The 23,003-nt window shown below is 32.6% G+C and overlaps 2 protein-coding genes across 2 annotated transcripts; both read right to left on the reverse strand.

Annotated features, from left to right (window-relative positions):
• Positions 1-9,440: 9,440 nt before the first annotated feature.
• Positions 9,441-11,701, reverse strand: LOC105633069 (cytochrome P450 71D10). Its single transcript, XM_037638781.2, has 2 exons — positions 10,753-11,701; positions 9,441-10,200 (listed from the first exon to the last, which is right to left on the reverse strand). The coding sequence occupies exons 1-2, from the start codon at positions 11,650-11,652 to the stop codon at positions 9,568-9,570; spliced, it is 1,533 nt and encodes a 510-aa protein (XP_037494709.2). The 5' UTR covers positions 11,653-11,701; the 3' UTR covers positions 9,441-9,567.
• Positions 11,702-18,110: 6,409 nt separating this feature from the next.
• Positions 18,111-19,980, reverse strand: LOC105633068 (desmethyl-deoxy-podophyllotoxin synthase). Its single transcript, XM_012215594.4, has 2 exons — positions 18,931-19,980; positions 18,111-18,800 (listed from the first exon to the last, which is right to left on the reverse strand). Exons 1-2 carry the CDS (start codon positions 19,819-19,821, stop codon positions 18,177-18,179), a joined length of 1,515 nt encoding a protein of 504 aa, XP_012070984.1. The 5' UTR covers positions 19,822-19,980; the 3' UTR covers positions 18,111-18,176.
• Between the last annotated feature and the right edge of the window lie 3,023 nt (positions 19,981-23,003).

Here is a 23,003-nt window from a genome sequence, read left to right on the forward strand (position 1 = left end):
AGAACTGCGACTTTTGCCATCGCTGCGCTCGCCAGAGAGGAGGAGGAGGCTTGAGCATCTGCGGCGGTGATGCGACGGCGAGGTGGCGCTGGTTCTGGTGGTCGGAAAAACGAGAGGAGGAGAGGGGAGGGTGAGGTTGACGCTGCTGGAAGAAGAAAAAAAGAAAAAAAAGGAGAATTCTAAAGCTTCTAGACCATTTTGGTTCGATTCGAATCGGTTTGGTCTAATTCTATGATTTGGCTCAATTTGCTTGGTTTTCGAGTTTTTCGCTTGGTTTTCGAAAAATCGAATTGGTTTACGGGTCCAGTTTAGCAATAATAAATTACTAGCTGGTATAATCTCATTGGTTGAAATCAAAAATTTATTTTTTTAAATGAAAATTCTACGAAATTAAATTTTCGGGTCGTTTCACTTAATTGATTAATCTATTGAATGAAAGATTATTGTGATGGTAAAAAATCAGATTTAGGGTTATAACATCAATGGAAGGAAGAAGATGGAGGTGGAAAGATAGATAATAAGACACAATATGATATTTTTAGATTTTTTTATTTTTTTTATTCATGGATATGGTTAGCAATTGGATTGAATTGACTTTAAAATGAATTTTTTTGGAGTAAATTCATCCAAAGGTTCATTTTGATTTAAAAGAATATATATCATATGAAGTCCAGAAGTAAATTCCGTTATTAATAAAATAAATCACACTGTTAAAATTTTCTTATAGAAAATTATTTTCAATTTTAAACATATAAATATTTGGTTTTTAGTTCTAAATTACATAATTCCTTGATATTAAAATGGCGAAATTTAAAATAAGTGATGGAGGAATTGAACAGCTTTTCCAATAAAAAAGGCAGAAGCTAAAACGTATCCCTGATCTTTAAACTGCCCTTTGCCCATTGAGGCATTGAACAAATGAATCTATAAGGTATGGACCAACATAAGCAGCTGTTGTGTACAGCAGCCCAAGAAAAGCAGCATACAGAATTTCTTTCCAACCTGTGAAGAACAATGCCTTCACAATCTTAAAAGTAGTAACTCCACTACCTGACTCAAATTTATTTTTGAAAACTGGAAACGACTCCACTACACTATCCACACCATGAAGTTGAGGGACATCTTCAAGGTCTATTGTTTTCGTCTTGCCAACAGCTATTAGGGAACCAATCCAAGAGAATGTAAGAATGCTGAAAATTCCAGCATTTGAGTACGGTGTTACAAAATCACCTCCCTTAGACTTGTTTGAATCGAAATTGCTACCACTTAAATTATCATTCAACAGACGTTCTTCAAGAAGTGTCTATTCACCCTTAATTTTCAGGAACCGACATAGCAAAGATACAAACCAGTGAACACAGGGACCGCATCTGATACCAAATAGTGAACTTTGGACAACACATGTTCATGTTTTTTATAAATAATAACATCCACAGCAAAGACAATAACAAGAAATTAAAAAATGAAAGTCCCACCAAACTCTCAATGGAAATGGGAATTTAATATCAGGTGAATTAAGAAATTAGGTATATAAATCAACCGAAAGTGCTCCTCAAAGAGAGTGTTCTAAGTGCTAAATCCAGAAGGGTAACTAGTTCGTCTTCAAACTAACTATTACTATACCAACAGAAATAGTTCAATAAACACCAGACAAAATTGAACGCCGTAACACCCCAAAGAACGGAATAAAATGAGTTTATAATCCAATATCCTCTTGTTATTCTCAAACCTCTCTTTAAAATCTCTCCTGTCTCCCACTTAAGTGTCTTAAAGACAAACGAGACTAATAACACAAATAACAATATCAGGTGTAAAGAACCAAAAACACTCGCAAAGGAAAATGGGTTTGTGAAAAAAAGATATCATCGTATTCCTTATTGAATCAAAAAGTTCTATTTTTTCCAGGTTATTTCATTTGGTGGTCAGTGGTTCTTTGTATGGTCAGTGGAATATGAGTATCTTACTCATTATGGTTTGTTTCCACTTTCCAGTATCTTACTCATTCTGCTTTGCCAGAGTTCAATGTGCGAAACAATCAACAACCTATTTAAATTAAACAAGCCGAGATTTCGTTGGCGATGATTGTTTGTTTGTTAGTTGGTGACTGTTATAAAAGAGAGAGAGAGAGGTAATTAAAATTTAGAAATTTAAATTTTCATTCTGTCTTATGATATCTATTTATTTCATATTCTAAAAAATATTATGAAAGAGTGAATAGTCATCAGAAATATCATGATGAGCCATTTAACATTATTCTTATATTAGCGTTCAAAAAAAAAATAAATTGAATGTAGTTTTAAAAGAAATTATTAATATTATACTAATATCTTTATATACAGACATACATGAATGAGCCGGACTTGGGAAAAGAGCAAAAAGTTGGCCCAAATTGATTATGGCCAGGCCCATTTCTGAAACAAACAATAACAATTGTAGTGTTTGGATTACCATCAAGAAATCTATCCAGTCCAATAGTTGGGATCTGGATTTTTCTTACATTCCAGATAAAGTTTTTCTTATTGGTTCGATAATTGGATTTTTCGTCACTAAGATTTATGTAATTATGAACCAAATGTCGGTTCTTTTTTTTTTTTTTTTATTACTGTGAAATGCTCATTATAACTATATCAGTGATGAAACCAAGAAAAGAAACAGAGCAATTCATCAATTTCTCTTAACCTGTCCTGCAGCTTCATTTACTTTCTCACATTGAACTTCGACTCCCTTCCTTTTGGATCATCTTCTTCACTTTCCTCCTTTTCCTGTACATGGTAATCCAGTTAATGAACCCATTTTCATCAACAAAACTACCTCCAGGACCGAGGAAACTACCCATAATAGGAAACCTGCACCAACTCAAAGGGCTACCTCATCACTCCCTGAAAAAACTAGCTGAAAAAAATATGGACCCATAATGCATCTAAAGCTTGGTGAGCTTAAAACAATTGTACTTCACCAGAATTTGGCAAACAAGTCTTTACAACCCATGTGTAATCTTTGCTAACAAACTTATTGCTCGAAAAAGTTATTTTTATAAAAATTAAAATTCAAATATGAGAGCAAAAATTTTAAAAAAAAATTTCAAGATAATTAATTTAATCATGTAAATAAAATAAAAATAAAAATAAAAACACTTGGGATCCAAATTTAATAAAAATAATATCACAGTAGATTTTTGGTTGGGATATTGTTGAAATAAAATTAAAGTTGAATATGTCTTATACCCATCTCATGCTTGTGTTATATTGTTTTTAATATATTAAAATCATATAATAAAATTATAAAATTTAATGTTTATCGTCATTGAAGCTATCGTGATGAATTGATTTTCGACCAAAAAAAGTGTCAATAGTAGAAGATTTTTGTAACTAAATTTGCGAAAAATGGAAGATTTTATGGATTTGATATATCTTCTGATTTCATTATCAGATGGTGATATTCTATTTTATTAAGAAACAAACCAAATTTCACAAAAAAAAAAAAAAAAAGGAATATAGGGTTGCTTTGCTTCTATATATATATATATATATATATTAAATCGAGCAAAGCGGAATCTTTTATTTGAATTTAATTGAATATCACTTCTAACTAAATATCGAAATTTTTATATTTGGAATTGGAAGCTAAATAAGTATTTTTAGGAGTTTTTCTTTTTTCGTTAAAAAAAAATTAAGGCTTTATTAGTTGAAGATGTTTGCAAAACTCATTCCACATTTATTAGATGAAAACGCATATCTGCAGAAGCAGGTTGGATATGCGTGATTAGCATTTTCCAACTCTTTGACCCATAAGAACATATAATTGCTTTTTTGATATTTTTTTTTTTTTTTTTTTTTAAATATACATGGAGGGAAGACTAGTGTAAAGTGTAAACTCAAGTAGTATATTTGAATATTCTCAAGTCACATAGTTTCGGTATGAAGTTTTTTAAACACTTGTAAAGGAGAGTTTTATTCCAGTTACGGACCCACTCAGCATAAAATTTCAATTGAATACGGTGTAATTTAAAAAGAAAATTTAAACAATACTTCATTTTCTTTATTAATTAGATTCTAATTAAAAATTGAAATTGTTGACTGTAACTATTAATTAATTAATTCTGATTTTATTATAGTTTGAATTATTCCTGGATAGTTGTCCTAGTTTCAAGGGCTGTTAGTAGTGTGATTAGTGGTTTGTTATTATTCCTATTTTCTAGCTACTGTTAGTTGTCATCTTTATTATATATATCGCTGAAGTAAATCAATAAAAATAGAGTTCTCCAGTTATCTTAAATATTGTTTACTGTCACTTCTTCTTACCACGAGATTGTCTTCATCTGGTATCAGAGCCAAAACGGTCTGTTATCATGAACAATACTACCCAATTATCAGTCCCTATCCTTGATGGAAAAAATTACAACCGGTGGTGTGTGCAGATGAAAGTTCTGTTTGATTACCACGAGTTATGGGACGTTGTGGAAAATGGAGTATCTGCATTAGATGCTAATGCAACTGAAGCGCAACGAGTAGCGCATCGTGACCAGAAGAAGAAGGACAAGAAGGCGTTGTATCTCATCCACCAAGGGATGAATGATGAGACATTTGAGAAGATCGAAGGAGCAACAACTGCAAGTGAGGCTTGGACTATTTTGTCTACTTCTTATAAAGGTGATGACAAAATCAAGAGGGTGCGTCTTCAAACTCTAAGGCGCCAATATGAGTTGTTGCAAATGGAGGCCACGGAAACTGTCGACGACTACATTAGTAAAGTTCTCGCTCTGACCAATCAAATGAAGACCAACGGTGAAACACATTCAGAGCAGTCAAAGGTTGAGAAGATTTTGAGGTCTTTAACTCCCAGATTTGAGCATGTAGTTGCTGCAATTGAAGAAGCCAATGACCTATCAACAATGACAGTAAGGTTATTGTCCGGTTCCCTACGAGCGCATGAACAACGGATGAATGATAATAAGATTGAAAAACCAATTGAACAGGCTTTACAAGCACAAGCCTCAATTGGTAGCTCCTCTCATAAGCACGGCAGTTCACGAGGTAGAGGACGCGGACGTGGTGGTAGCTATTGCAACAAAGGTCGTGGTGGCCAGAACCATGGAAGTGCTGAGCAAAACAACACTGGTAACAATCACAATTCCAGTTCATATTCCTCTTGGCAACAAAGAGGACGTGGCCGCGGAGGACGTAGAGGCATGAATAATAAATCAAATGTGGAATGTTATAACTGCCACAAGTTCGGCCATTATGCAAATGAGTGCAGATCAAAAGGTGACAATCAAGCTGCCAATTGTGCTCAGGAAGATCGTAATCATGATCAAGATGAAGGGGATCATGCATTATTAATGGTAGCCACATCAAATGAAACTCCAAACTACCAGACTTGGTATTTGGATACAGGCTGCACAAATCACATGTGTGGTTATAAAGAGCTGTTCGCAGATTTGGATGAATCGTTTCACACAAGGGTGAAATTCGGTGACGGAAGGTTCGTTCTGGTGACTGGAAAAGGGAAAATTCTTATCACATTGAAAAATGGTGATCACAGGTACATCTCAAATGTTTTTTATGTACCTGATATGAAAACTAATTTGTTGAGTATGGGACAGTTAGCCGAAAAGGGTTATGTGATGCACATCTATGGAAATCAACTCTCAATTTTTGATAAAGAAGGTAAATTAATTATTAAAACCTTTTTATCAAAAAATCGTATGTTTCCAGTAGATTTTAACATGGGTGATTTTAAGTGCTTAAATGCAATTGTGAATGATGAATCATGGTTATGGCACTTACGCTTTGGGCACTTAAATTTTCAAAGCTTGGAAAAACTTTCCAGACATAATTTAGTGAATGGTTTACCACTTATTCATCACCCTGATCAAGTGTGTGAGGCTTGTATTTTTGGAAAGAATCACAGGATGCCTTTTGTTAAAGAGCCTTGGCATACGAAATTTCCGTTGGAGCTCGTTCATACGAATGTTTGTGGCCCGATGAATATATCATCAATTGGAGGTAACAAATATTTTTTAACATTTATTGATGATTTTTCAAAGAAAACATGGGTTTATTTGTTGCGGAGCAAGGATGAAGTATTCCACTACTTTAAATTATTTAAAGCATTTGTTGAAAGACAAAGTGGCAAATTAATCAAGATGATGCGTAGTGATAGAGGAGGTGAGTACAAGTCTAATGATTTTAAGAGCCATTGTGAAGAACTCGGGCTGCAACATAATATTACTTTTCCTTACACTCCTCAACACAACGGAGTCGTCGAGAGAAAGAACAGGACAATCATGGATATGGCAAGGAGCATGCTTAAAGCTAAAGGAATGCCTAATAATTTTTGGGCTGAAGCTGTATCATGTGCAGTGTATTTGATGAACAGGTCACCTACTAGGAGTGTTCCTAACACAACACCTATTGAGGCATGGAGTGGATTCAAACCCAATGTGCAACACTTGAAGGTATTTGGTTCAATTGCTTATGCTCATGTACCTAAAGCAACAAGATCCAAGCTGGATGATAGAGCAGTAAAAACCATTTTCATTGGATATAAGCAAGGGGGGTACAAATTGTACAATCCAATGACAAAGAAGGTGATCGTAAGCCGTGATGTTACATTTGCTGAAGATGAGGAATGGCAATGGAATACAACAGGTGACATGGATCCTAAAAAACGCAATATTTATATCTTGAATGATGATGCAGATCCAGAAGATAGAGTCACTCTTGAAACACCTGCAATTCAACCCGAAGTTGCTGCCCCCATTTCAACTTCTATGGAACGCCCAAGAAGGGAGCATCGACAACCTGCACATCTTCAAGATTACGAGGTTAATCTCGATAATGAGGTTGATGATGATGGACAACTAGTCCACTTTGCTTTTCTTGCAGATTCGGAACCCGTGAGATTTGCAGATGCCATTCAAAATCCTAAATGGCAAGAGGCTATGAATGAAGAAATGATGGCAATTGACAAAAACAACACATGGCAACTTACTGACCTTCCAAGAGGGCACAAAGCAATTGATGTGAAGTGGGTGTATAAGATCAAGGTGAAAGCTAACGGTGAAATTGACAAATACAAAGCGAGGTTGGTAGCGAAGGGATTTGAGCAAAGAGAAGGCTATGATTACGATGAAATTTTTTCTCCTATAGCTCTAATGGAAACTGTGAGACTGATTATTGCTTTGGCTGCACAAAAGCGATGGAAAATTCACCAAATGGACGTCAAGTCTGCCTTTCTTAACGGTCCACTTGATGAAGAGGTTTACGTAAAACAGCCACCAGGTTTTATACAATCTGGGGAAGAGGAGAAGGGGTACAAACTTAATAAGGCTTTATACGGCCTTAAGCAGGCACCGAGAGCTTGGAACAAAAGAATTGATTCATTCCTTCAAGATGCTGAATTTAAAAAATGTCCTTCAGATCATGGTCTATATGTGCAGACTAATGATTATGGAGATTTGCTAATTTTATGTCTCTATGTTGATGATGTGATTTTTACAGGAAGTAATCTCAAGATGATTAGTGGCCTCAAGCAAATTATGATGAAGGAATTTGAGATGACCGATCTCGGTCTTATGTCTTATTTTTTAGGCATTGAAGTCATTCAGAGAGACGATGGAATCTTGATTCATCAAAATAAATATGCTGCTGAATTTTTGAAGAAGTTTAAGATGGAAGATTCAAATCCAGTTAAGACTCCGGTTGAAACTGGACTTAAGCTTACCAAGGATGACGATGAGCGGACAGTAGATCCAACACACTTTAAGCAGATTGTTGGAAGTCTAAGATATCTCACATGTACTAGACCCGATATCTATTATGCTGTGGGATTGGTTAGTCGATACATGGAGTCACCTCGACAGATTCACTTACAAGCAGTAAAAAGGATTATGCGCTACATTAAAGGTACTGCAGATTTTGGTCTATTTTACTCTACATCCAAGGAGATTGAGATCGTTGGATACTCGGACAATGATTGGGGTGGAGATTCAGATGAGAGAAAGAGCACCAGTGGTCATTGTTTTATGCTCGGAAAAACGGTTTGCTCATGGTCATCAAAGAAACAGTCAATTGTTGCGTTATCCACGTGTGAAGCTGAGTATATAGCAGCAGTAGCAAGTGCTTGTCAATCAGTTTGGCTCAGTAATATAATGAGTCAAATTGGTATTAACCTTGGAGGTCCAATTAAGATTTATGTTGACAATGTTTCTGCAATTAATTTGGCAAGGAATCCCGTCTTTCATGGGAGAAGTAAACATATTGATATTCGGTATCACTTCCTGAGAGACCAAGTTGGAAAGAACATGATCAAATTGGAATATTGCAGGTCAGAAGATCAGATTGCGGATATACTTACTAAACCGTTGAAGATCGATGCGTTCATCAAGTTGAGGAACCTGCTTGGCATGAAGATCGTTCCAAATCAGAATTAAGGGAGGATGTTGACTGTAACTGTTAATTAATTAATTCTGATTTTATTATAGTTTGAATTATTCCTGGATAGTTGTCCTAGTTTCAAGGGCTGTTAGTAGTGTGATTAGTGGTTTGTTATTATTCCTATTTTCTAGCTACTGTTAGTTGTCATCTTTATTATATATATCGCTGAAGTAAATCAATAAAAATAGAGTTCTCCAGTTATTTTAAATATTGTTTACTGTCACTTCTTCTTACCACGAGATTGTCTTAAGAAATCACAAATTTGTAATCCTAAAATATATTCTCATATACTTTTTCTTTCAAGAATAATGAGAGTATTAAGAAATATCCACAAAATTTTCAAAATCCAATCATTATGATTCTTTCAAAACAAATTATTTTTCATTATACAGAGAGATATGAAAGATAGATAAACACAATGCAAACCGAGTATGCGGGAAGAATTTTCAAATTTGATCCCTACTAAACACACATATAGAGAGGGATGAAAAGCTTTAATTGTGACTAATCCTGAGCTAGATTTAATTGGTTTATAATAATAACTTTCAGATATTGAACCGGTAGGTTATAAAAAAAAAAAAAAAAAAGGATGGATGGAAACAAATAAACTTTCTGGGAGGTCATGCCAGCTCATAAGTATACTCGTTTGCTAGTTTTTTTTGTTTTTTCTCCCTTCTGGGCAGAACCACAAAAGCTGTGTTTCCATTTTCTTGATGTGTAGTGCTATATATAGTGATACTTCAATTAATTGATCGTGGAGGATCTTATCAACACCATCAATACGAATGGTTGAGATCAGCCCAGTTCATGAGTGTGGTACACATATCAAATATACAAGATCTTTCGCAAGATTATTTTATGATTATTATTATTTTGTAAATAAATGTATATTTTCAAGAGTGTTCCTTTTTTTTTTTTTTCTATGAAGGATCTCAAGATATATTGATTTATTTTTCACTGAATAAAAAAAAAAAAAAAGAAAAGAAAAACATCACAACCCTATTTCAAATATGCCGATCAAATACTTAATTGCTAGAATAAATGATCCTCTAATCTAGTGAAAAAGAGTGATGCTCTGGAACTAAAGGTCTCCCTTGATAGGCTTTGAAATTGCAATTGCTGCCTATAATTAATTGCTAGACCGGTTTATTTCACTATTTACAGGATACATAGGAACTAAGAAGAGATCTTGTTTTCTTCTGATTGTTAAGCCATACCCTTCAGTCATGTCCAAGTCTTCATTCTTCATTCCATTTCCAAGTTTCCAATCAAAATGGTAGAGCAATTGTGCAAGTGGCAACTCAATGTTTGGTAGAGCAAATGAAATGCCTGGACATATCCTTCTTCCAGAACCAAAAGGAATAAACTCGAAGTCTGTCCCTTTATAACTGATCGCATTATCAAGAAACCTTTCTGGGCAGAAATTTTCAGGTTCTGTCCAATTCTTGGGATCTCGTCCAATTGCCCACGCATTTACAAGAACTTTCGTCTTGATAGGTATATCGTATCCAATAATCTCAACTCTTGCTCTACTCTCTCTTGGTATTAGGGGCAGGGGAGGATGTAGCCTCAGGGTCTCCTTGATTATAGAGTTTAGATACTTCAACTCATGAATGCTTGTTTCATCTACAGTCCCTTTGTTCTTGTATACTTGTCTTACCTCATTTTGTGCCTTTTCTAATATTCTTGGATTTTTCAGCATTTCAGACATTGCCCACTCCACTGTTGTTGATGATGTCTCACTTCCAGCGCTAAACATGTCCTGAAAATTGTGGATGTTATGTTTCAACAAAGAAAAACGACAAACTTTTCTTGAAAAAATGGTTAAATAACTAAAAAAAAAAAAAAAAAAAAAAAAAAAAAAAAAACTCAACTTTTAATGCTTTTTATAATTTCAACAAATTTTTTTTTTAATTTTATCAATCAATATCTTGTAATTTATTTTTTATACCAATTGAGAACTTTTATAATTACCATCCAAATTCATCTCATACACTGATAAAACTGACAGTATGAACCTCACACATGTCACATTAGCACCAATTAGAAAATTCACTAACAGCTCTGAAAAAACATAATTTAGCTGGTTGAATTTAGATTACAATCATGCAGAAGTCACAACTGTTATTAAAAAAAAAAAGATACAACATATTACTAAATAACATTAAAATAATTAGTCAAAATTATAAAAAGTCTTAAAAGTTGAGAAATTTTTTTATAATTTGGCTAAAAAAACATTATATAAGATTACCCAAAAAAGATATAAATACAGATCAAAGAGGAAAATAATTAATTAAATTATATACATACTAACCAAGATTACTGTCTTAATGTTGTCATCGGAAAGAGGAAATTCAAGATCACCATGTTCTTGAAGCTTGAGAAGAACATCCACCAAGTCATCATCTTCTTCTATTTCCTCACTTCTATTCATCTTGTTCCTATGCTCTTTCACTATCCTCTCGAGAATCCCATCTGCTTTTTCATGCAGTTTTCCTAGTTTAGGCCTAAGCCCACTTGCCTGTTCAAGAAATTTAATGGAAGGATACAAATCTGCAACACTAAAACCAGCTGCAATCTTTGAAACTTCTGTAATAACTTGTATAAAAGTTTCTTGATCTTCATATTTTTTTCCAAAAGCAGCTCTCGATGTAATCCCATACGTTAATGAAAAAATCATTTCACTAATATTGATTAGTGACCCTTCAAGAGATGATATGGTTTTTATTAGGTTCAAAACCTCGTCTTCTCTAATAAACCGAAAGGATTGAACTCGCTTTGGACTTAAAAGCTCCATTGTACAAATCTTCCGCAGCTGTCTCCAATAAGCACCGTATGGAGAAAAAACAATATTTGTAGAATCATAAGAGATTATTTTAGGAGCAAGGTTAGGAGGTCTTTCTGCAAAATCTAAATCATGAGTTTTCAGGACTTGTTTGGCAATTTCAGGCGAAGAAACTATTACAGTGGAAACTTCACCGAGTTTTAAATGCATCAACGGTCCATATTTTCCGGATAATTTTTGAAGGGATTGATGAGGTAATGAACCTAAAAGTTGGTGAACATTTCCAATAATGGGCAATTTCCATGGCCCTGGTGGTAGATTTGTGGTTGAGGGCTTAGTAGCTCTTTTTTTTATTGCCTTGAAGAAGAAGATGATGAAGAAAAATAAAGCAAAGAGAGAGTGTAAAGAGTTGAAATGAAACTCTTCCATGAGTGGATGAAGAGTTTGATATAATGTTATTATTTGCTTAATTGTTAGTGCAAGTTCCTCTTCTATATATAAAGGAAGGGGAAAAAAAATATCAGTCTATCTATGTCTCAAATCAACCGTATGTTTAGATTCAAATAAGAATATCTCTGATTGGATTAGTAGTGCATTAGTGTAGGCAAATCTTATGTTAGGAACTTCTTATTTTAGGAAAATATTTGTCTAGATCAGATTCATGATTCTACTTATGTATTAAACCAATAAAATTAAGAATTTTTTAAAATTATTTAATTTTATCATTTTTTTAAGTCTATGGTCAGAAATAATCTCGATTCAAGATTATAACTTATGCAAGAAATTTCTTTTTTTTTTTTTTTTTTTAGTATTGGATGAGAGAGATTCGTACATGAGTATATTGTTAGATCATGCACTTATCACTAGACTATATTTTAGTATGCAATTTCTTTTTTAATTTTGATATGGAATCTTAACTTCAGTTTGGTAAATAATTTCTTTTTTAATCCATAATAATATTGTAAGAATTATATTTTCCTCTCTTAAAAATCTGCAAATCTTGCTTGTTTGCCTTATTTTAATCAGACTGGAGTTCTAAATAGGTTTCGCCATTTAGGAGATGGTGATTAATGAATTGTGATTCAAACAATTATTCCTTTTTAACTGAAATTAAGACAAATTAATAAGTTTTAAAGCAATTTTAAAATTTTTAATGAATCCTCCAAGATATAAGTCTTTAATTTGACTTGGAATATTATGTAAATGGAGAAGACCGCTATTCAAAAGTCTGGTGTTATTGACTGTTGATTTGGACTTGGAGCACATCGATCTTGCGTCTTGATGCAAAGAAGGAAAAAACAGAAAACTCTTGAACAGCTTAACCTCATAAGTCTTTTTTTTTTTTTTTTTCCCTTTGTATTCACTAAGGAGTCCAATCGGCTAAAAAAACATTACAGGCTGCACAATGGAAATAATAACTCTCTTTTTTATTTACTAAAGTGGTAAAAATTCTTGTTATCGCGAGAGGATTACAACTTAAAATTTCTTACTCTCCACATTGGTGGAAAGACCAACCAAACCATACTTAATTGATTAAGGGATCTGTTCGGCAACAGTATTTAGAAGAGTAACTTTTAGCGTTTTGAACTAATTAAAACATTGCTTCTCGAGATTATTGTGTGCGGTAACGTGAGATATAAAGTAATTTTTAGAGAATTAAGAAGCGTTTCGTAGAACCTTTAAGGTTTTACACCTTCTTACTAAAATTTTATCCTTAATTAATTTAAAATATTTTTTTCACAGTCTTTTTCTTAATTAATTTAAAATCTTTCCTTATCATTATTATAAAGTAGAGGTGAATTGGATAAGAGGTATGAACCCATGAGGTGAAAGGCGATGTGGGCTTACTTGGGCTTGGGTAACCAATACTAAAATATTAGTACTAACCAATTTAGCTAGCTAACTTGCCACCCTTTATATGCCCATTATGGATTTATTATTTAGAGGACAAGGGATTTTTAACAATCATATTATGTCTTTTTTGTTTTCTTTTTATTCTTGGCTTGTTTGTAATTGATAGAAAAAAAAAAAGTTTGTTTATATATATTTGAATTTGAACTCAAGCAAATATTAAAAATTAAAAATATTGATACTTTAAAATATTAAAAATTTCCAATTTTATTCATAAAATGATAAACTTTTTAATTTTTGCTCCCTTAAATTTTGAAAATTTAGGTTTAGTGAAATTATCATTTTTTAAATATATAATTGATACGAATAATCATTAAGATTTAGTCGAGTGTTACTTGGACTATTATAGAGTAACGATCGGTCAAGGATCATTTCAATAATGTAATTAATGCTCGAGATTATCACTTAATATTGGTGTAAACACTTTTATGTTTGGTTTATTCTAGTTTAATATTGGTGTAATACTATATGAAACTTTGTTTGGAATGTTTACATGGCTCGTTTATGGGTCTATTGTATCTTATTTCATTTAAGAGGAATTGAGCAAGTTTTTTCATCTAATATATTTAGGCCAGGTTTGGGTGTAAGAGAAGCCTATTGTCACAACTCGTTTTCATGGGTCGGACCAGCACTAGGGCCCAGGTAAACTTAAGGTCCCCGAGGCCCGTAATAAGCCTGAAACGTTAAAATCTACTATGTCAATAGAAATTTCAAACATTCAGCCCATATTACTAAGAAAATAAACCTCAAGATTTTATTATACCTCGGCTCAAATTTATCACCTTCCACATTTCACAGTTCGAGCTCAATTTACAATATATCACATTTCTAATTATGGAAGTAGGAAAATATCTTTATAGCCTTACAGTGAAGAAATATAGCCTAAATCGAATTAAGGAGAAACTTACTTCCTGAAAAATTAAACAAGACATGTGAGTCTTCTAAGGGGTAATAATTATTGCACAACACACGCATTCACATTTGTGTGTAAGCATATCAATCTAATCATCCGACTAGTTATATGCTCACGCAGTCAGTCACACAAATGGCATAACAACAGCACTCACACGTATTATCAACTTCACATAATCACATCACGTGGAAATTGGTCTATGGCGTCACCGAAACCCTAACGAGCCGTCCTCACACATGGCTCACCCTCTCATACGTGTGCACCAGGGAGCCGATCCCCATACATGGCCGACCGATCTAATCCTCAATTGACCAGCCCTCTCATTGTTTTTCCATTCTCTCTTTTCTTTTCCATACTAATAGGAGGCCACCTTGTGATTTATCCATATTATCCATATCATATCATCAGATGCATACGGGACGTCGATCTCCCATACAGCAAACGGTCTCGTGGACCGCCCTCACAAACCCATGGTGACCCACTTCATCCCAACTCCACACAAATAAAGCATAACATTATCACAACACAAATAATCAAGCATTACAATTAAATACAAGCATATCAGACAATTAAATATCATGATGTAAGTGCACAATTAGACATTCATATTCATTTACAATTAAATAAAAGAATAGTAATTAACAATATATTATAATAATTGATCCTTGGAAAATAAATAAATGAATAAATAAATAATAATAAAATAAATAAAGGACTCTATTTACAACATATCAAGTTAAAGAATTAATCTATATAAACCTATTAACTTAATTATTAATTATGATTAGCCTAGATTCTATTGAAATTTCAGCAGAACCTCCCATAAAATCTGATTAAATCACAATTCAACAATAAATTCTAGAAAACGATTCAACGGGCAATCGCATCAACTCATCCCATCCGCCATAACCATATTCATCAATTATTCGTTCACTCTATTCACACAGCCCATTCATCGGGCAATTAATGCAATCAACCCATCCGCTTCAGGCTACATATATCATCCATCACACGCACATATATACACTTAATAATTCCAAATCAATTAATTAACAATTTATATTAACCTCCAAGCATGTTCCAATGATATTATTAATTACTCTATAACTATTTACTTGTCTAAGCCTTAAATTATAACTCCTCCTAACAATATTTATTAAAATTCCTAAATTAGCTTACATAAATACTAGCTAGGAATTCTTATTCAATACCAAACCTAGTTGTAACTAATGTTCATGAAATATATTTAACAATATTCAGAATCAATTTACATCTACATTATACCGGCTGATTCTTAGCAAAATTATATTTGATTGATTATTCATTCAAATTCAATCTAATCAACTAATAATTATTAAGTTTAGAATTTATAACAAAAATGGGGAAATTAGTCTTAGAACGTAACAATTGAGAATCGGGCGATGATTCCATGATCAGCGCGAAAAGGAGTTCGTTCTGTCTCTTGGGGCCTCGTTGGAATGTCGCCGGCCGGTCACCGACCGCCGCCTCTGGCCGCCGTACATGGTCGCTGAAAAATCATTTTTCTCCAGAATTTTGCGATCCACACACCCCTGGACTTGAAATGTCATAGGGAGCTTGATTTTGTCGTCCATTTGTTGAGCCCGTGGCTGGTCTAGCCAGAACGGGCATCGACAGCCGCTGCCACCATTGCCGTCGATCCAAAGGAGGAGAACCGCATCTCACCCGCGCTGCAGCAGCCGCCGGAGACGAAGGAGAGACCGCGTTTCTCCGTGATGCTAGAGGAGCTGGCGTCGCCGAAAAGTCCCGGAACAGGAAGGCTCGACGCGATTCCGATCGCGACTCCTCCTGCGATAGCCACTAATATTAGAGACGAACAGAGAGAGGCGAGGTTAACACTGCGGTGAGGTCGGAGCTTACTGCGGAGAGGAAACGACAGCGAGGAGCTCAAGTGGGCTGAGCAGGAAAGGAGGAGGGGAGAAGGGGTGGAGAAGAACGCACGGAGGAGGAGAAGGAAAGAAAAGAAAAGAAAAGAAAAAGATGGTTCTAGAGAACTCTGTGGGCCATTCCGGTTCGATTCGAACCGATTTGATTCAATTTAATGATTTGGCCTGTTTTTTGCTCGGTTTGCAGGTTTTTCACTTGGTTTTTGGGTTATTCGTGTGGTTAGCTCAGGTGGGCTGAGCAGGAAAGGAGGAGGGGAGAAGGGGCGGAGAAGAACGTGCGGAGGAGGAGAAGGAAAGAAAAGAAAAGAAAAAAAAAGATGGTTCTAGAGAACTCTAGGCCATTCCGGTTTGATTCAAACTGATTTGGTTTAATTCAATGACTTGTCCCGTTTTTTGCTCGGCTTGCAAGTTTTTCACTCGGTTTTTAGGTTATTCATGTGGTGATCAAAAAATCAATTTGATTTCGGGTCCGGTTCGATTTATTTTGATTATTTTAGTTAGATTCCGTAACATTTCCTCCATTTACTCAATAATAATAAAAATATTAATAGTAATGATTTTTTATTTTAGGATAATTAATTTTTATATATTCATAATAGATTAAATTGCTGGAGTTTCATATTATTTCTCGAAAATTTTAATTGTTCTCAAACCGAAAATTCCGACAATATATTTGGGCTTGGGCCCAACTCGCAAAACTTTGGACTCAAATTAAGATTGTTTGGTATTTATAGCCCATATAGTCGAAAATCGAGATTTTTGATTTAATAAAAATTTAAAAGTTTTGAAAATAAAAATTCGGAGTACTTTAACTATCGACTAAGGTTGGTGGTTAGGTATATTAAGTTTTTTTTGGACAATATATATAAATAAAAATAAAATTAACTCTATTGATAAAAAATTAAACTTTTCAATTTATAAAATTAAATCGATTGAACACTTATCAGATTGTTGAAAAATGTAAATTATTATTCTAAAAATTATATTAACCATGTATCAAATCAATATTTTACACACAAAAACTAAAACTTTAAAAATTATTGGATCAGTATCAAGTGTGATATTATTATAAAAAGTGAAGTTCATAATGCTAAAACATTGATTTAAATGTTTAAGGTGCCATATCTTTTTATCAAATTTCAAAAATTAAATTATGTATTCATCCTTTTTAATATTGTAAATCATATTATTTTATTTATAACAAAGCTCAGGTTTCCACATAAAATTATTATTTAGAAATAAAAAGCTACAAAATAGTTATTTTGGCTCAATCTAGACTTTGAGTCAGTAATTCACGCTAAATTTGTCCAAAAAAAAAACGTAAATTTACTTAAATTCAAGTAAATTGCGCAAAATTTAAGATAATTCAAAAGTTTTATTTTGTGTAAATTGGATTTAAATTACAAATCAAGGACAAAATTGAACAAAAAGATCAGTTTTATGGTATTTTACTCTTTGAATAACAAGTTTAGGGGAGAGGTGAGTAAATAGTTATTTAAATCATGTTACGCATTGCTATCATAATTGAAGGTATGTCCACTGGCATCACTAATAGCAGTAAAATCATTGAATCTTTAAAATATAAGTCTAAGAGTCTTTAAGTTCACTTTTTCTCTTTTACAGATCCATTGAACCTCCCACTAAATAAAAAAGAACTACTCACGTCAGCTAGCTAGTGCTGTATTATTATTATTATTATTATTATTAATTCATTTGTTTATTTATTTATTTTTGGTATCTCTCCATCTAATCATCAACTTGTCTTCTGAAGAGGGAATTTGCTACGACCTATATATGGGACCCGCTTCATTATTTTCTAGATATTTGAGTACAAAAGACAAAAAATATGGATTGTACTTATCTTCAAAAAAAAAAAAAAAAAAAAAAAAAAAAGAGAGCTGGCTATTTGAAGATGAACCGTTTAGTACTCCATTGCCATTAAATTGTGATTGTGCTCGAATTGGCAGCTGATAAAATATGTCTTTTTCAAAAAAATGAAAGGGAAAATTTCTTTTGGATTGAAAATTTCTTCAACTTCTTGTGCTTATTTCATAGGTTAGTGATTTCGATTTGGCGGTTCAGACGTATGGGTCGATAATTAGAAGGTATTATATCTAAAATAAATAAATAACAGAAAATAATCAATCATATTTATATATGGGAATATTTATTCATAAAAAGGAAAGCATTTAAAAATAAAGATTTTACATTACACGGGAAGGAATGTAAGGGATGGGAATTACATTTAGAGCATTACTTCTTTTGACTGTAACGCTGAATGATTCTGTCATATCAAGGTTTTCTGGGTTTATTCCAGATTGAAGTTTCCAATCAAAATGATATAGTAAGTGTGCAAGTGGAAGTTCGACATTAGCCATGCCGAATGATATTCCAGGACACATTCTTCTGCCAGCACCGAATGGGATAAATTCAAAGTTAGCACCTTTGTAATCAATTGAACTATCTAAAAATCTCTCTGGAAAAAATTTCTCAGGTTCAGTCCAATATTCGGGATTTCTTCCGATTGACCAAGCATTCACAATAATTCTAGTCTTTTCAGGTACATCATATCCGTTAATGACGCAGTGTTCTTTGCATTCTCTTGGAACTAACAATGGAACAGGAGGATGTAGTCTCAGAGTTTCTTTTATAACCAATTTTAAGTAGTTGAGTTCATTGAGACTTGCTTCATCGACGTTCCCTTTTGCTTCGAAGACTCGTCTCACCTCTGCTTGTGCCTTTTCCATCACTTCTGGATTTTTCATCATTTCTGACATTGCCCATTCTATTGGTGTAGAAGATGTATCACTACCCGCAATAAACATGTCCTGAAATACATTTCGTAATTAACTTGAGTAAATCAAAAAGATAAGGCTGATTTTGCTCTAAAATTAGTTTTAACAACAACTATTATATGTATGTGGGAAAACCTATAAAGAAAAAAGAAAGAGAGCTAACCAAAATGACGGCTTTGATGTTCTCGGTGCTCAAAGGGAAGTCGAGGTCTCCTTTCTCCAAAAGATTCAGAAGGACGTCGACAAGATCTTCTTCTTCACCCTCTGCAACAATTTTTCCAGCTTGCTTTCTAGCTCTATGCTCATCAACCACGTCTTGGATTATCTTGTCTACCTCTGAATGAAGTCTTTTTATTATAGGCAACCCAATACTCATTCTTTGAACCAATTTATTAGAAGGGTATAAATCAACAAGATTAAAACCAGTAGTCGCTTCAGTTAATTTCCTTATAGTTGGCACAAATACTTCTTCTCCTTTACATACTTTACCAAAAACCGCTCTCGAAATAATACTAAACATTAAAGTTTCAATCATTCGGCTTAGGTTTATTGCAGATCCAGCGCTAGAAGCAATCGAGCTTATTAATTTTGATACTTCTTCTTCTCTTACTGATCTGAACGACTGCACACGACTAACACTCAATAACTCTGTCGTGCAAATCTTTCGTAATTGTCTCCAATAGTCTCCATATTGAGCAAAAGCTATGTCTGTTCCATCATAAGTTGCTTGAAAAGAAGAAGGGATAAAAGGTCTATCAGCAAAAATTATATCATGGGTTTTCATAATTTCTTTTGCAATTTCTGCAGAAGAAATTACAATATTAGAATTCTCACCGAGTTGAATTTGGAAAATAGGTCCATATTTCTTAGCCAAGTTGGTTAAACAGTGATGGGGTGGCGGACCAAATAAATGGTGGAAGCCGCCGATTATAGGTAGCTTCGATGGCCCTGGCGGTAGATTTAGATACTTGGGTTTTCTCCATAATAACTTAAACAAGAAAATTATGAAGATCAAGAAAGTGAAAACAAGTGGAAAGGAAAGATGGCTGTCCATGGCAAAGGATGATAAAGGAGAGTGATAAAAAGATTTGTTAGGTTTGATGATGAGAATGCAGTTTTAGTCCACTCTATATATACAGAGAGCTGACCGAGTATGGGGGTTCGTGTACACGTATGCTGTTAATGTACATTAAATTCCAAGTCGAAGAATTTTCCTTCAGGAAAGGAAAGTATGCTGATTAAACTGGCAGGCAGGATCTTAAGAACCGAAACTAATTATATCTTATTAATTTAACTTTCTTGCTTACACAGTTACACCCGGTGCAGGGGCGGGCGCAGGCCTGGCCGCCTGGGTCCCCAAAATGAAAAAAAAAAAAAAAAAAAAAATCAATTTTTTAATTTTTATTTTATCATATACAGTTAAGTAAAATTATTTTTTAACCCTTAAATATGTTGGTTGGGATCGCTAGTGACCCGGTGCATGAATTTCATGTACCATTTTTATTATATTGTTATAATTTTGTCATTTTTTTATATTATCATAGAAATACTCTTCCTTTGAACTACAATATTATTTATAATTATTTTGATATAGTATACATTCCGTGTAAATAAATCTTTTTTATATATATATATATATATATATATATATATATATACTTAAATCTGGCTTCATTTTAACCGTACCCAGTAAACTTTGGTAATCCTTTATTAATTTTCTAATATTTTATTTGCTGGTCCGTCTTTTCAGTCGCGAAAGACTGCGTCTATATTGTATTATATCGTTAGTGTTAGTCTTTGGTCAATGCTTTAATTATATGGCTGGTCTTACCTCTTTCTTTTTTTTGGGTCTTTTCATGAATTCCTAATTAAATAGGTATGGTAGTAGCTTTCAGTCTGAGACTAAGATATTTAAAAACAATAAAAAAAAATTCGTAATGTATATATAAAATATAATATCTGTGTGCGATTGGAGTAAGATTTTGAATATTTTGCTGGCTTCAACCCTTTAAAGTTTATAATATAATAATGCAACTAAAAAATTTGTTCACATCAAATGTCAAAAATCTTGATTATTTATATTATCTTTATATCTATTTATTATTACATATTACTCCAATTTTGGGTAGCTAGGCCTAGCTGCCGGCTCCTCGACAGGGACGAAGTTTGGGTTCAGGATCAGGGAAGGATGGTTGGGTCAAATTGCCAGAAGGCCCATCAAGTTTGAACATCATAAATAACTACTGGGTACACGGCATTGTAGATTAACTGATTGAGACGTAAATGTCTAAAATTATATGGATAAATACGACATTTTAATATTTTATAAGAAAAGTATTATACCTTACGAATTTTGAATGATTGAAATTAAAAAAGGATTGTGGTTTCTGAAAATTTGAATACCTTACTGTAATACATTTTTTTTATTCCTTATCAATCCTCTTCTTAGACTAATAAAACAATGGGTGATTAATATATAATATCCTAAAACAATGGGGTAATAATAATAAGTTTTTAAAGACGTGGTCAGATTCTAGAAGTTGTTGACTTTTAACTTTTTAATGATTCTAGAAGTTTTTTTTTTTTTTTTTAAGCACAAAGGGAGTTGGGTTGATTTCACATAAAATAGTTTCATAATTTGTGTTGTAATTTGAATAGATTAAAAAAACAATACTCTTACATTAGTATCTATAAAAATAATACTCACTCCGATTCCTTCTTTCTTCTTTGATTTATTACGAAATATAGTTCACTTTTTTCACTATAATTAATCTTTAAATCATCTACTATATCTTTATTAAATTTTTTTTATTTTCAATCTCATTAATTTTTACTTTATTTTCTATTATAATAATTACTCATGTATTATTTAAGATGGACATAATAGAAAAGTTATATAAATAAAATTATCTTTTAACCGTAATACTTCCTCTGTTTCAAAATATAAATCGTTTAAGATTTTTACATAAAAATTAAAAAAGTAATTAATTCTCTTAGATTATAACAAAATCAAGGGTAATTTGACATTATCCTTTATCTCAAAACCAATAATTACTTGTGAAAGTATTTATTATATCTAATGTAAATAAGGATAATATTGAAAAACCATCATTTATTACTCTTTAAGCTCCTTAAAACAACTTAATTTATGAGATAAAATAACTACCAAAAAACGATTTATATTTTAAGACAGAGATAATAATTGTTATTTCTTAATCTATTTGAAAATAAAAAGTGGATTATCTTTTGGAAAGACAGGAGTATACTCTTATGTTAGTATCTATAAAAATTAAATGATCCATAATTAAATTGTTCTTGAAATTAATCAAATATTTGGTTAAATATAATTTATTTCAAGATTTAAGATTTGTATTTTAGTTTTGGTTATAATCGAAATTTAATTAATGATAACATATATATAGTAATTTGATTATTATATTTATTGACAAAAAGCATATTAAATAAGAGTAAAATAGTAAAATTTAAATATTATTCATTTTCAAAAAGAAATATAGCATAACAATTTAGAATAAAAAAAAAGAAAATAGGATAAAAATTATGAGAATGAAGGAATATTAATAATTTATGTAAAATAGATCATCACTTCATTAAGGAGAAATTGAAGTTGCTATTGCTGAAAAAAAAACAAATGTCTAAAAGTTTAGTTGTGTTGTCGTGCTCTCTAACTTTCGACTATTGAGAGCATTTGCCTATACGAGAGATGCTATTGGACAATTTCAAATTTATTAATCGATCAAATGATTTCCATAAGCTTTGGATAATTGACCCCAATACAAATTGAAGTCTTATATTTCTGACTAATAGAAACAGACTGATGCCATTGTAAAAAGTAATTAAAGTTTTCAAAAAAAAAAAAAAAGTTTATTTATTTATTTATCTACTGAGAGGTTGAATCGATTGAAACGTTTCAAAGCAATTAAAATATGCTTGCACTAAAAAATAATATTAAAAAAACAAAGAAATAATTTCCATCGTTCCTTTTTTTTTTTTTTCTCTCTCTCTCTCTCTCCCTCAATATGTTACACAGCATGGATCATCACATCCACAACATCAACGACCGCAGCTAGCACACGACAGCATTGCAGATATTTTATTTTAGTTCAACTAAAACCTGAAACTGTTTGCTTACTATTTTCTATTCCTTTTATTTTTAATTATATTTTGATTTGATACTTAAGTTATTTTCTAATTTAAAATTTACAGTATTGGATATGT

Source organism: Jatropha curcas, chromosome 7, assembly GCF_041381405.1.
Source record: "Jatropha curcas cultivar XTBG-Jc1 chromosome 7, XTBG_Jcur_1.0, whole genome shotgun sequence".
In the NCBI taxonomy this organism is placed as follows: Eukaryota; Viridiplantae; Streptophyta; class Magnoliopsida; order Malpighiales; family Euphorbiaceae; genus Jatropha; species Jatropha curcas.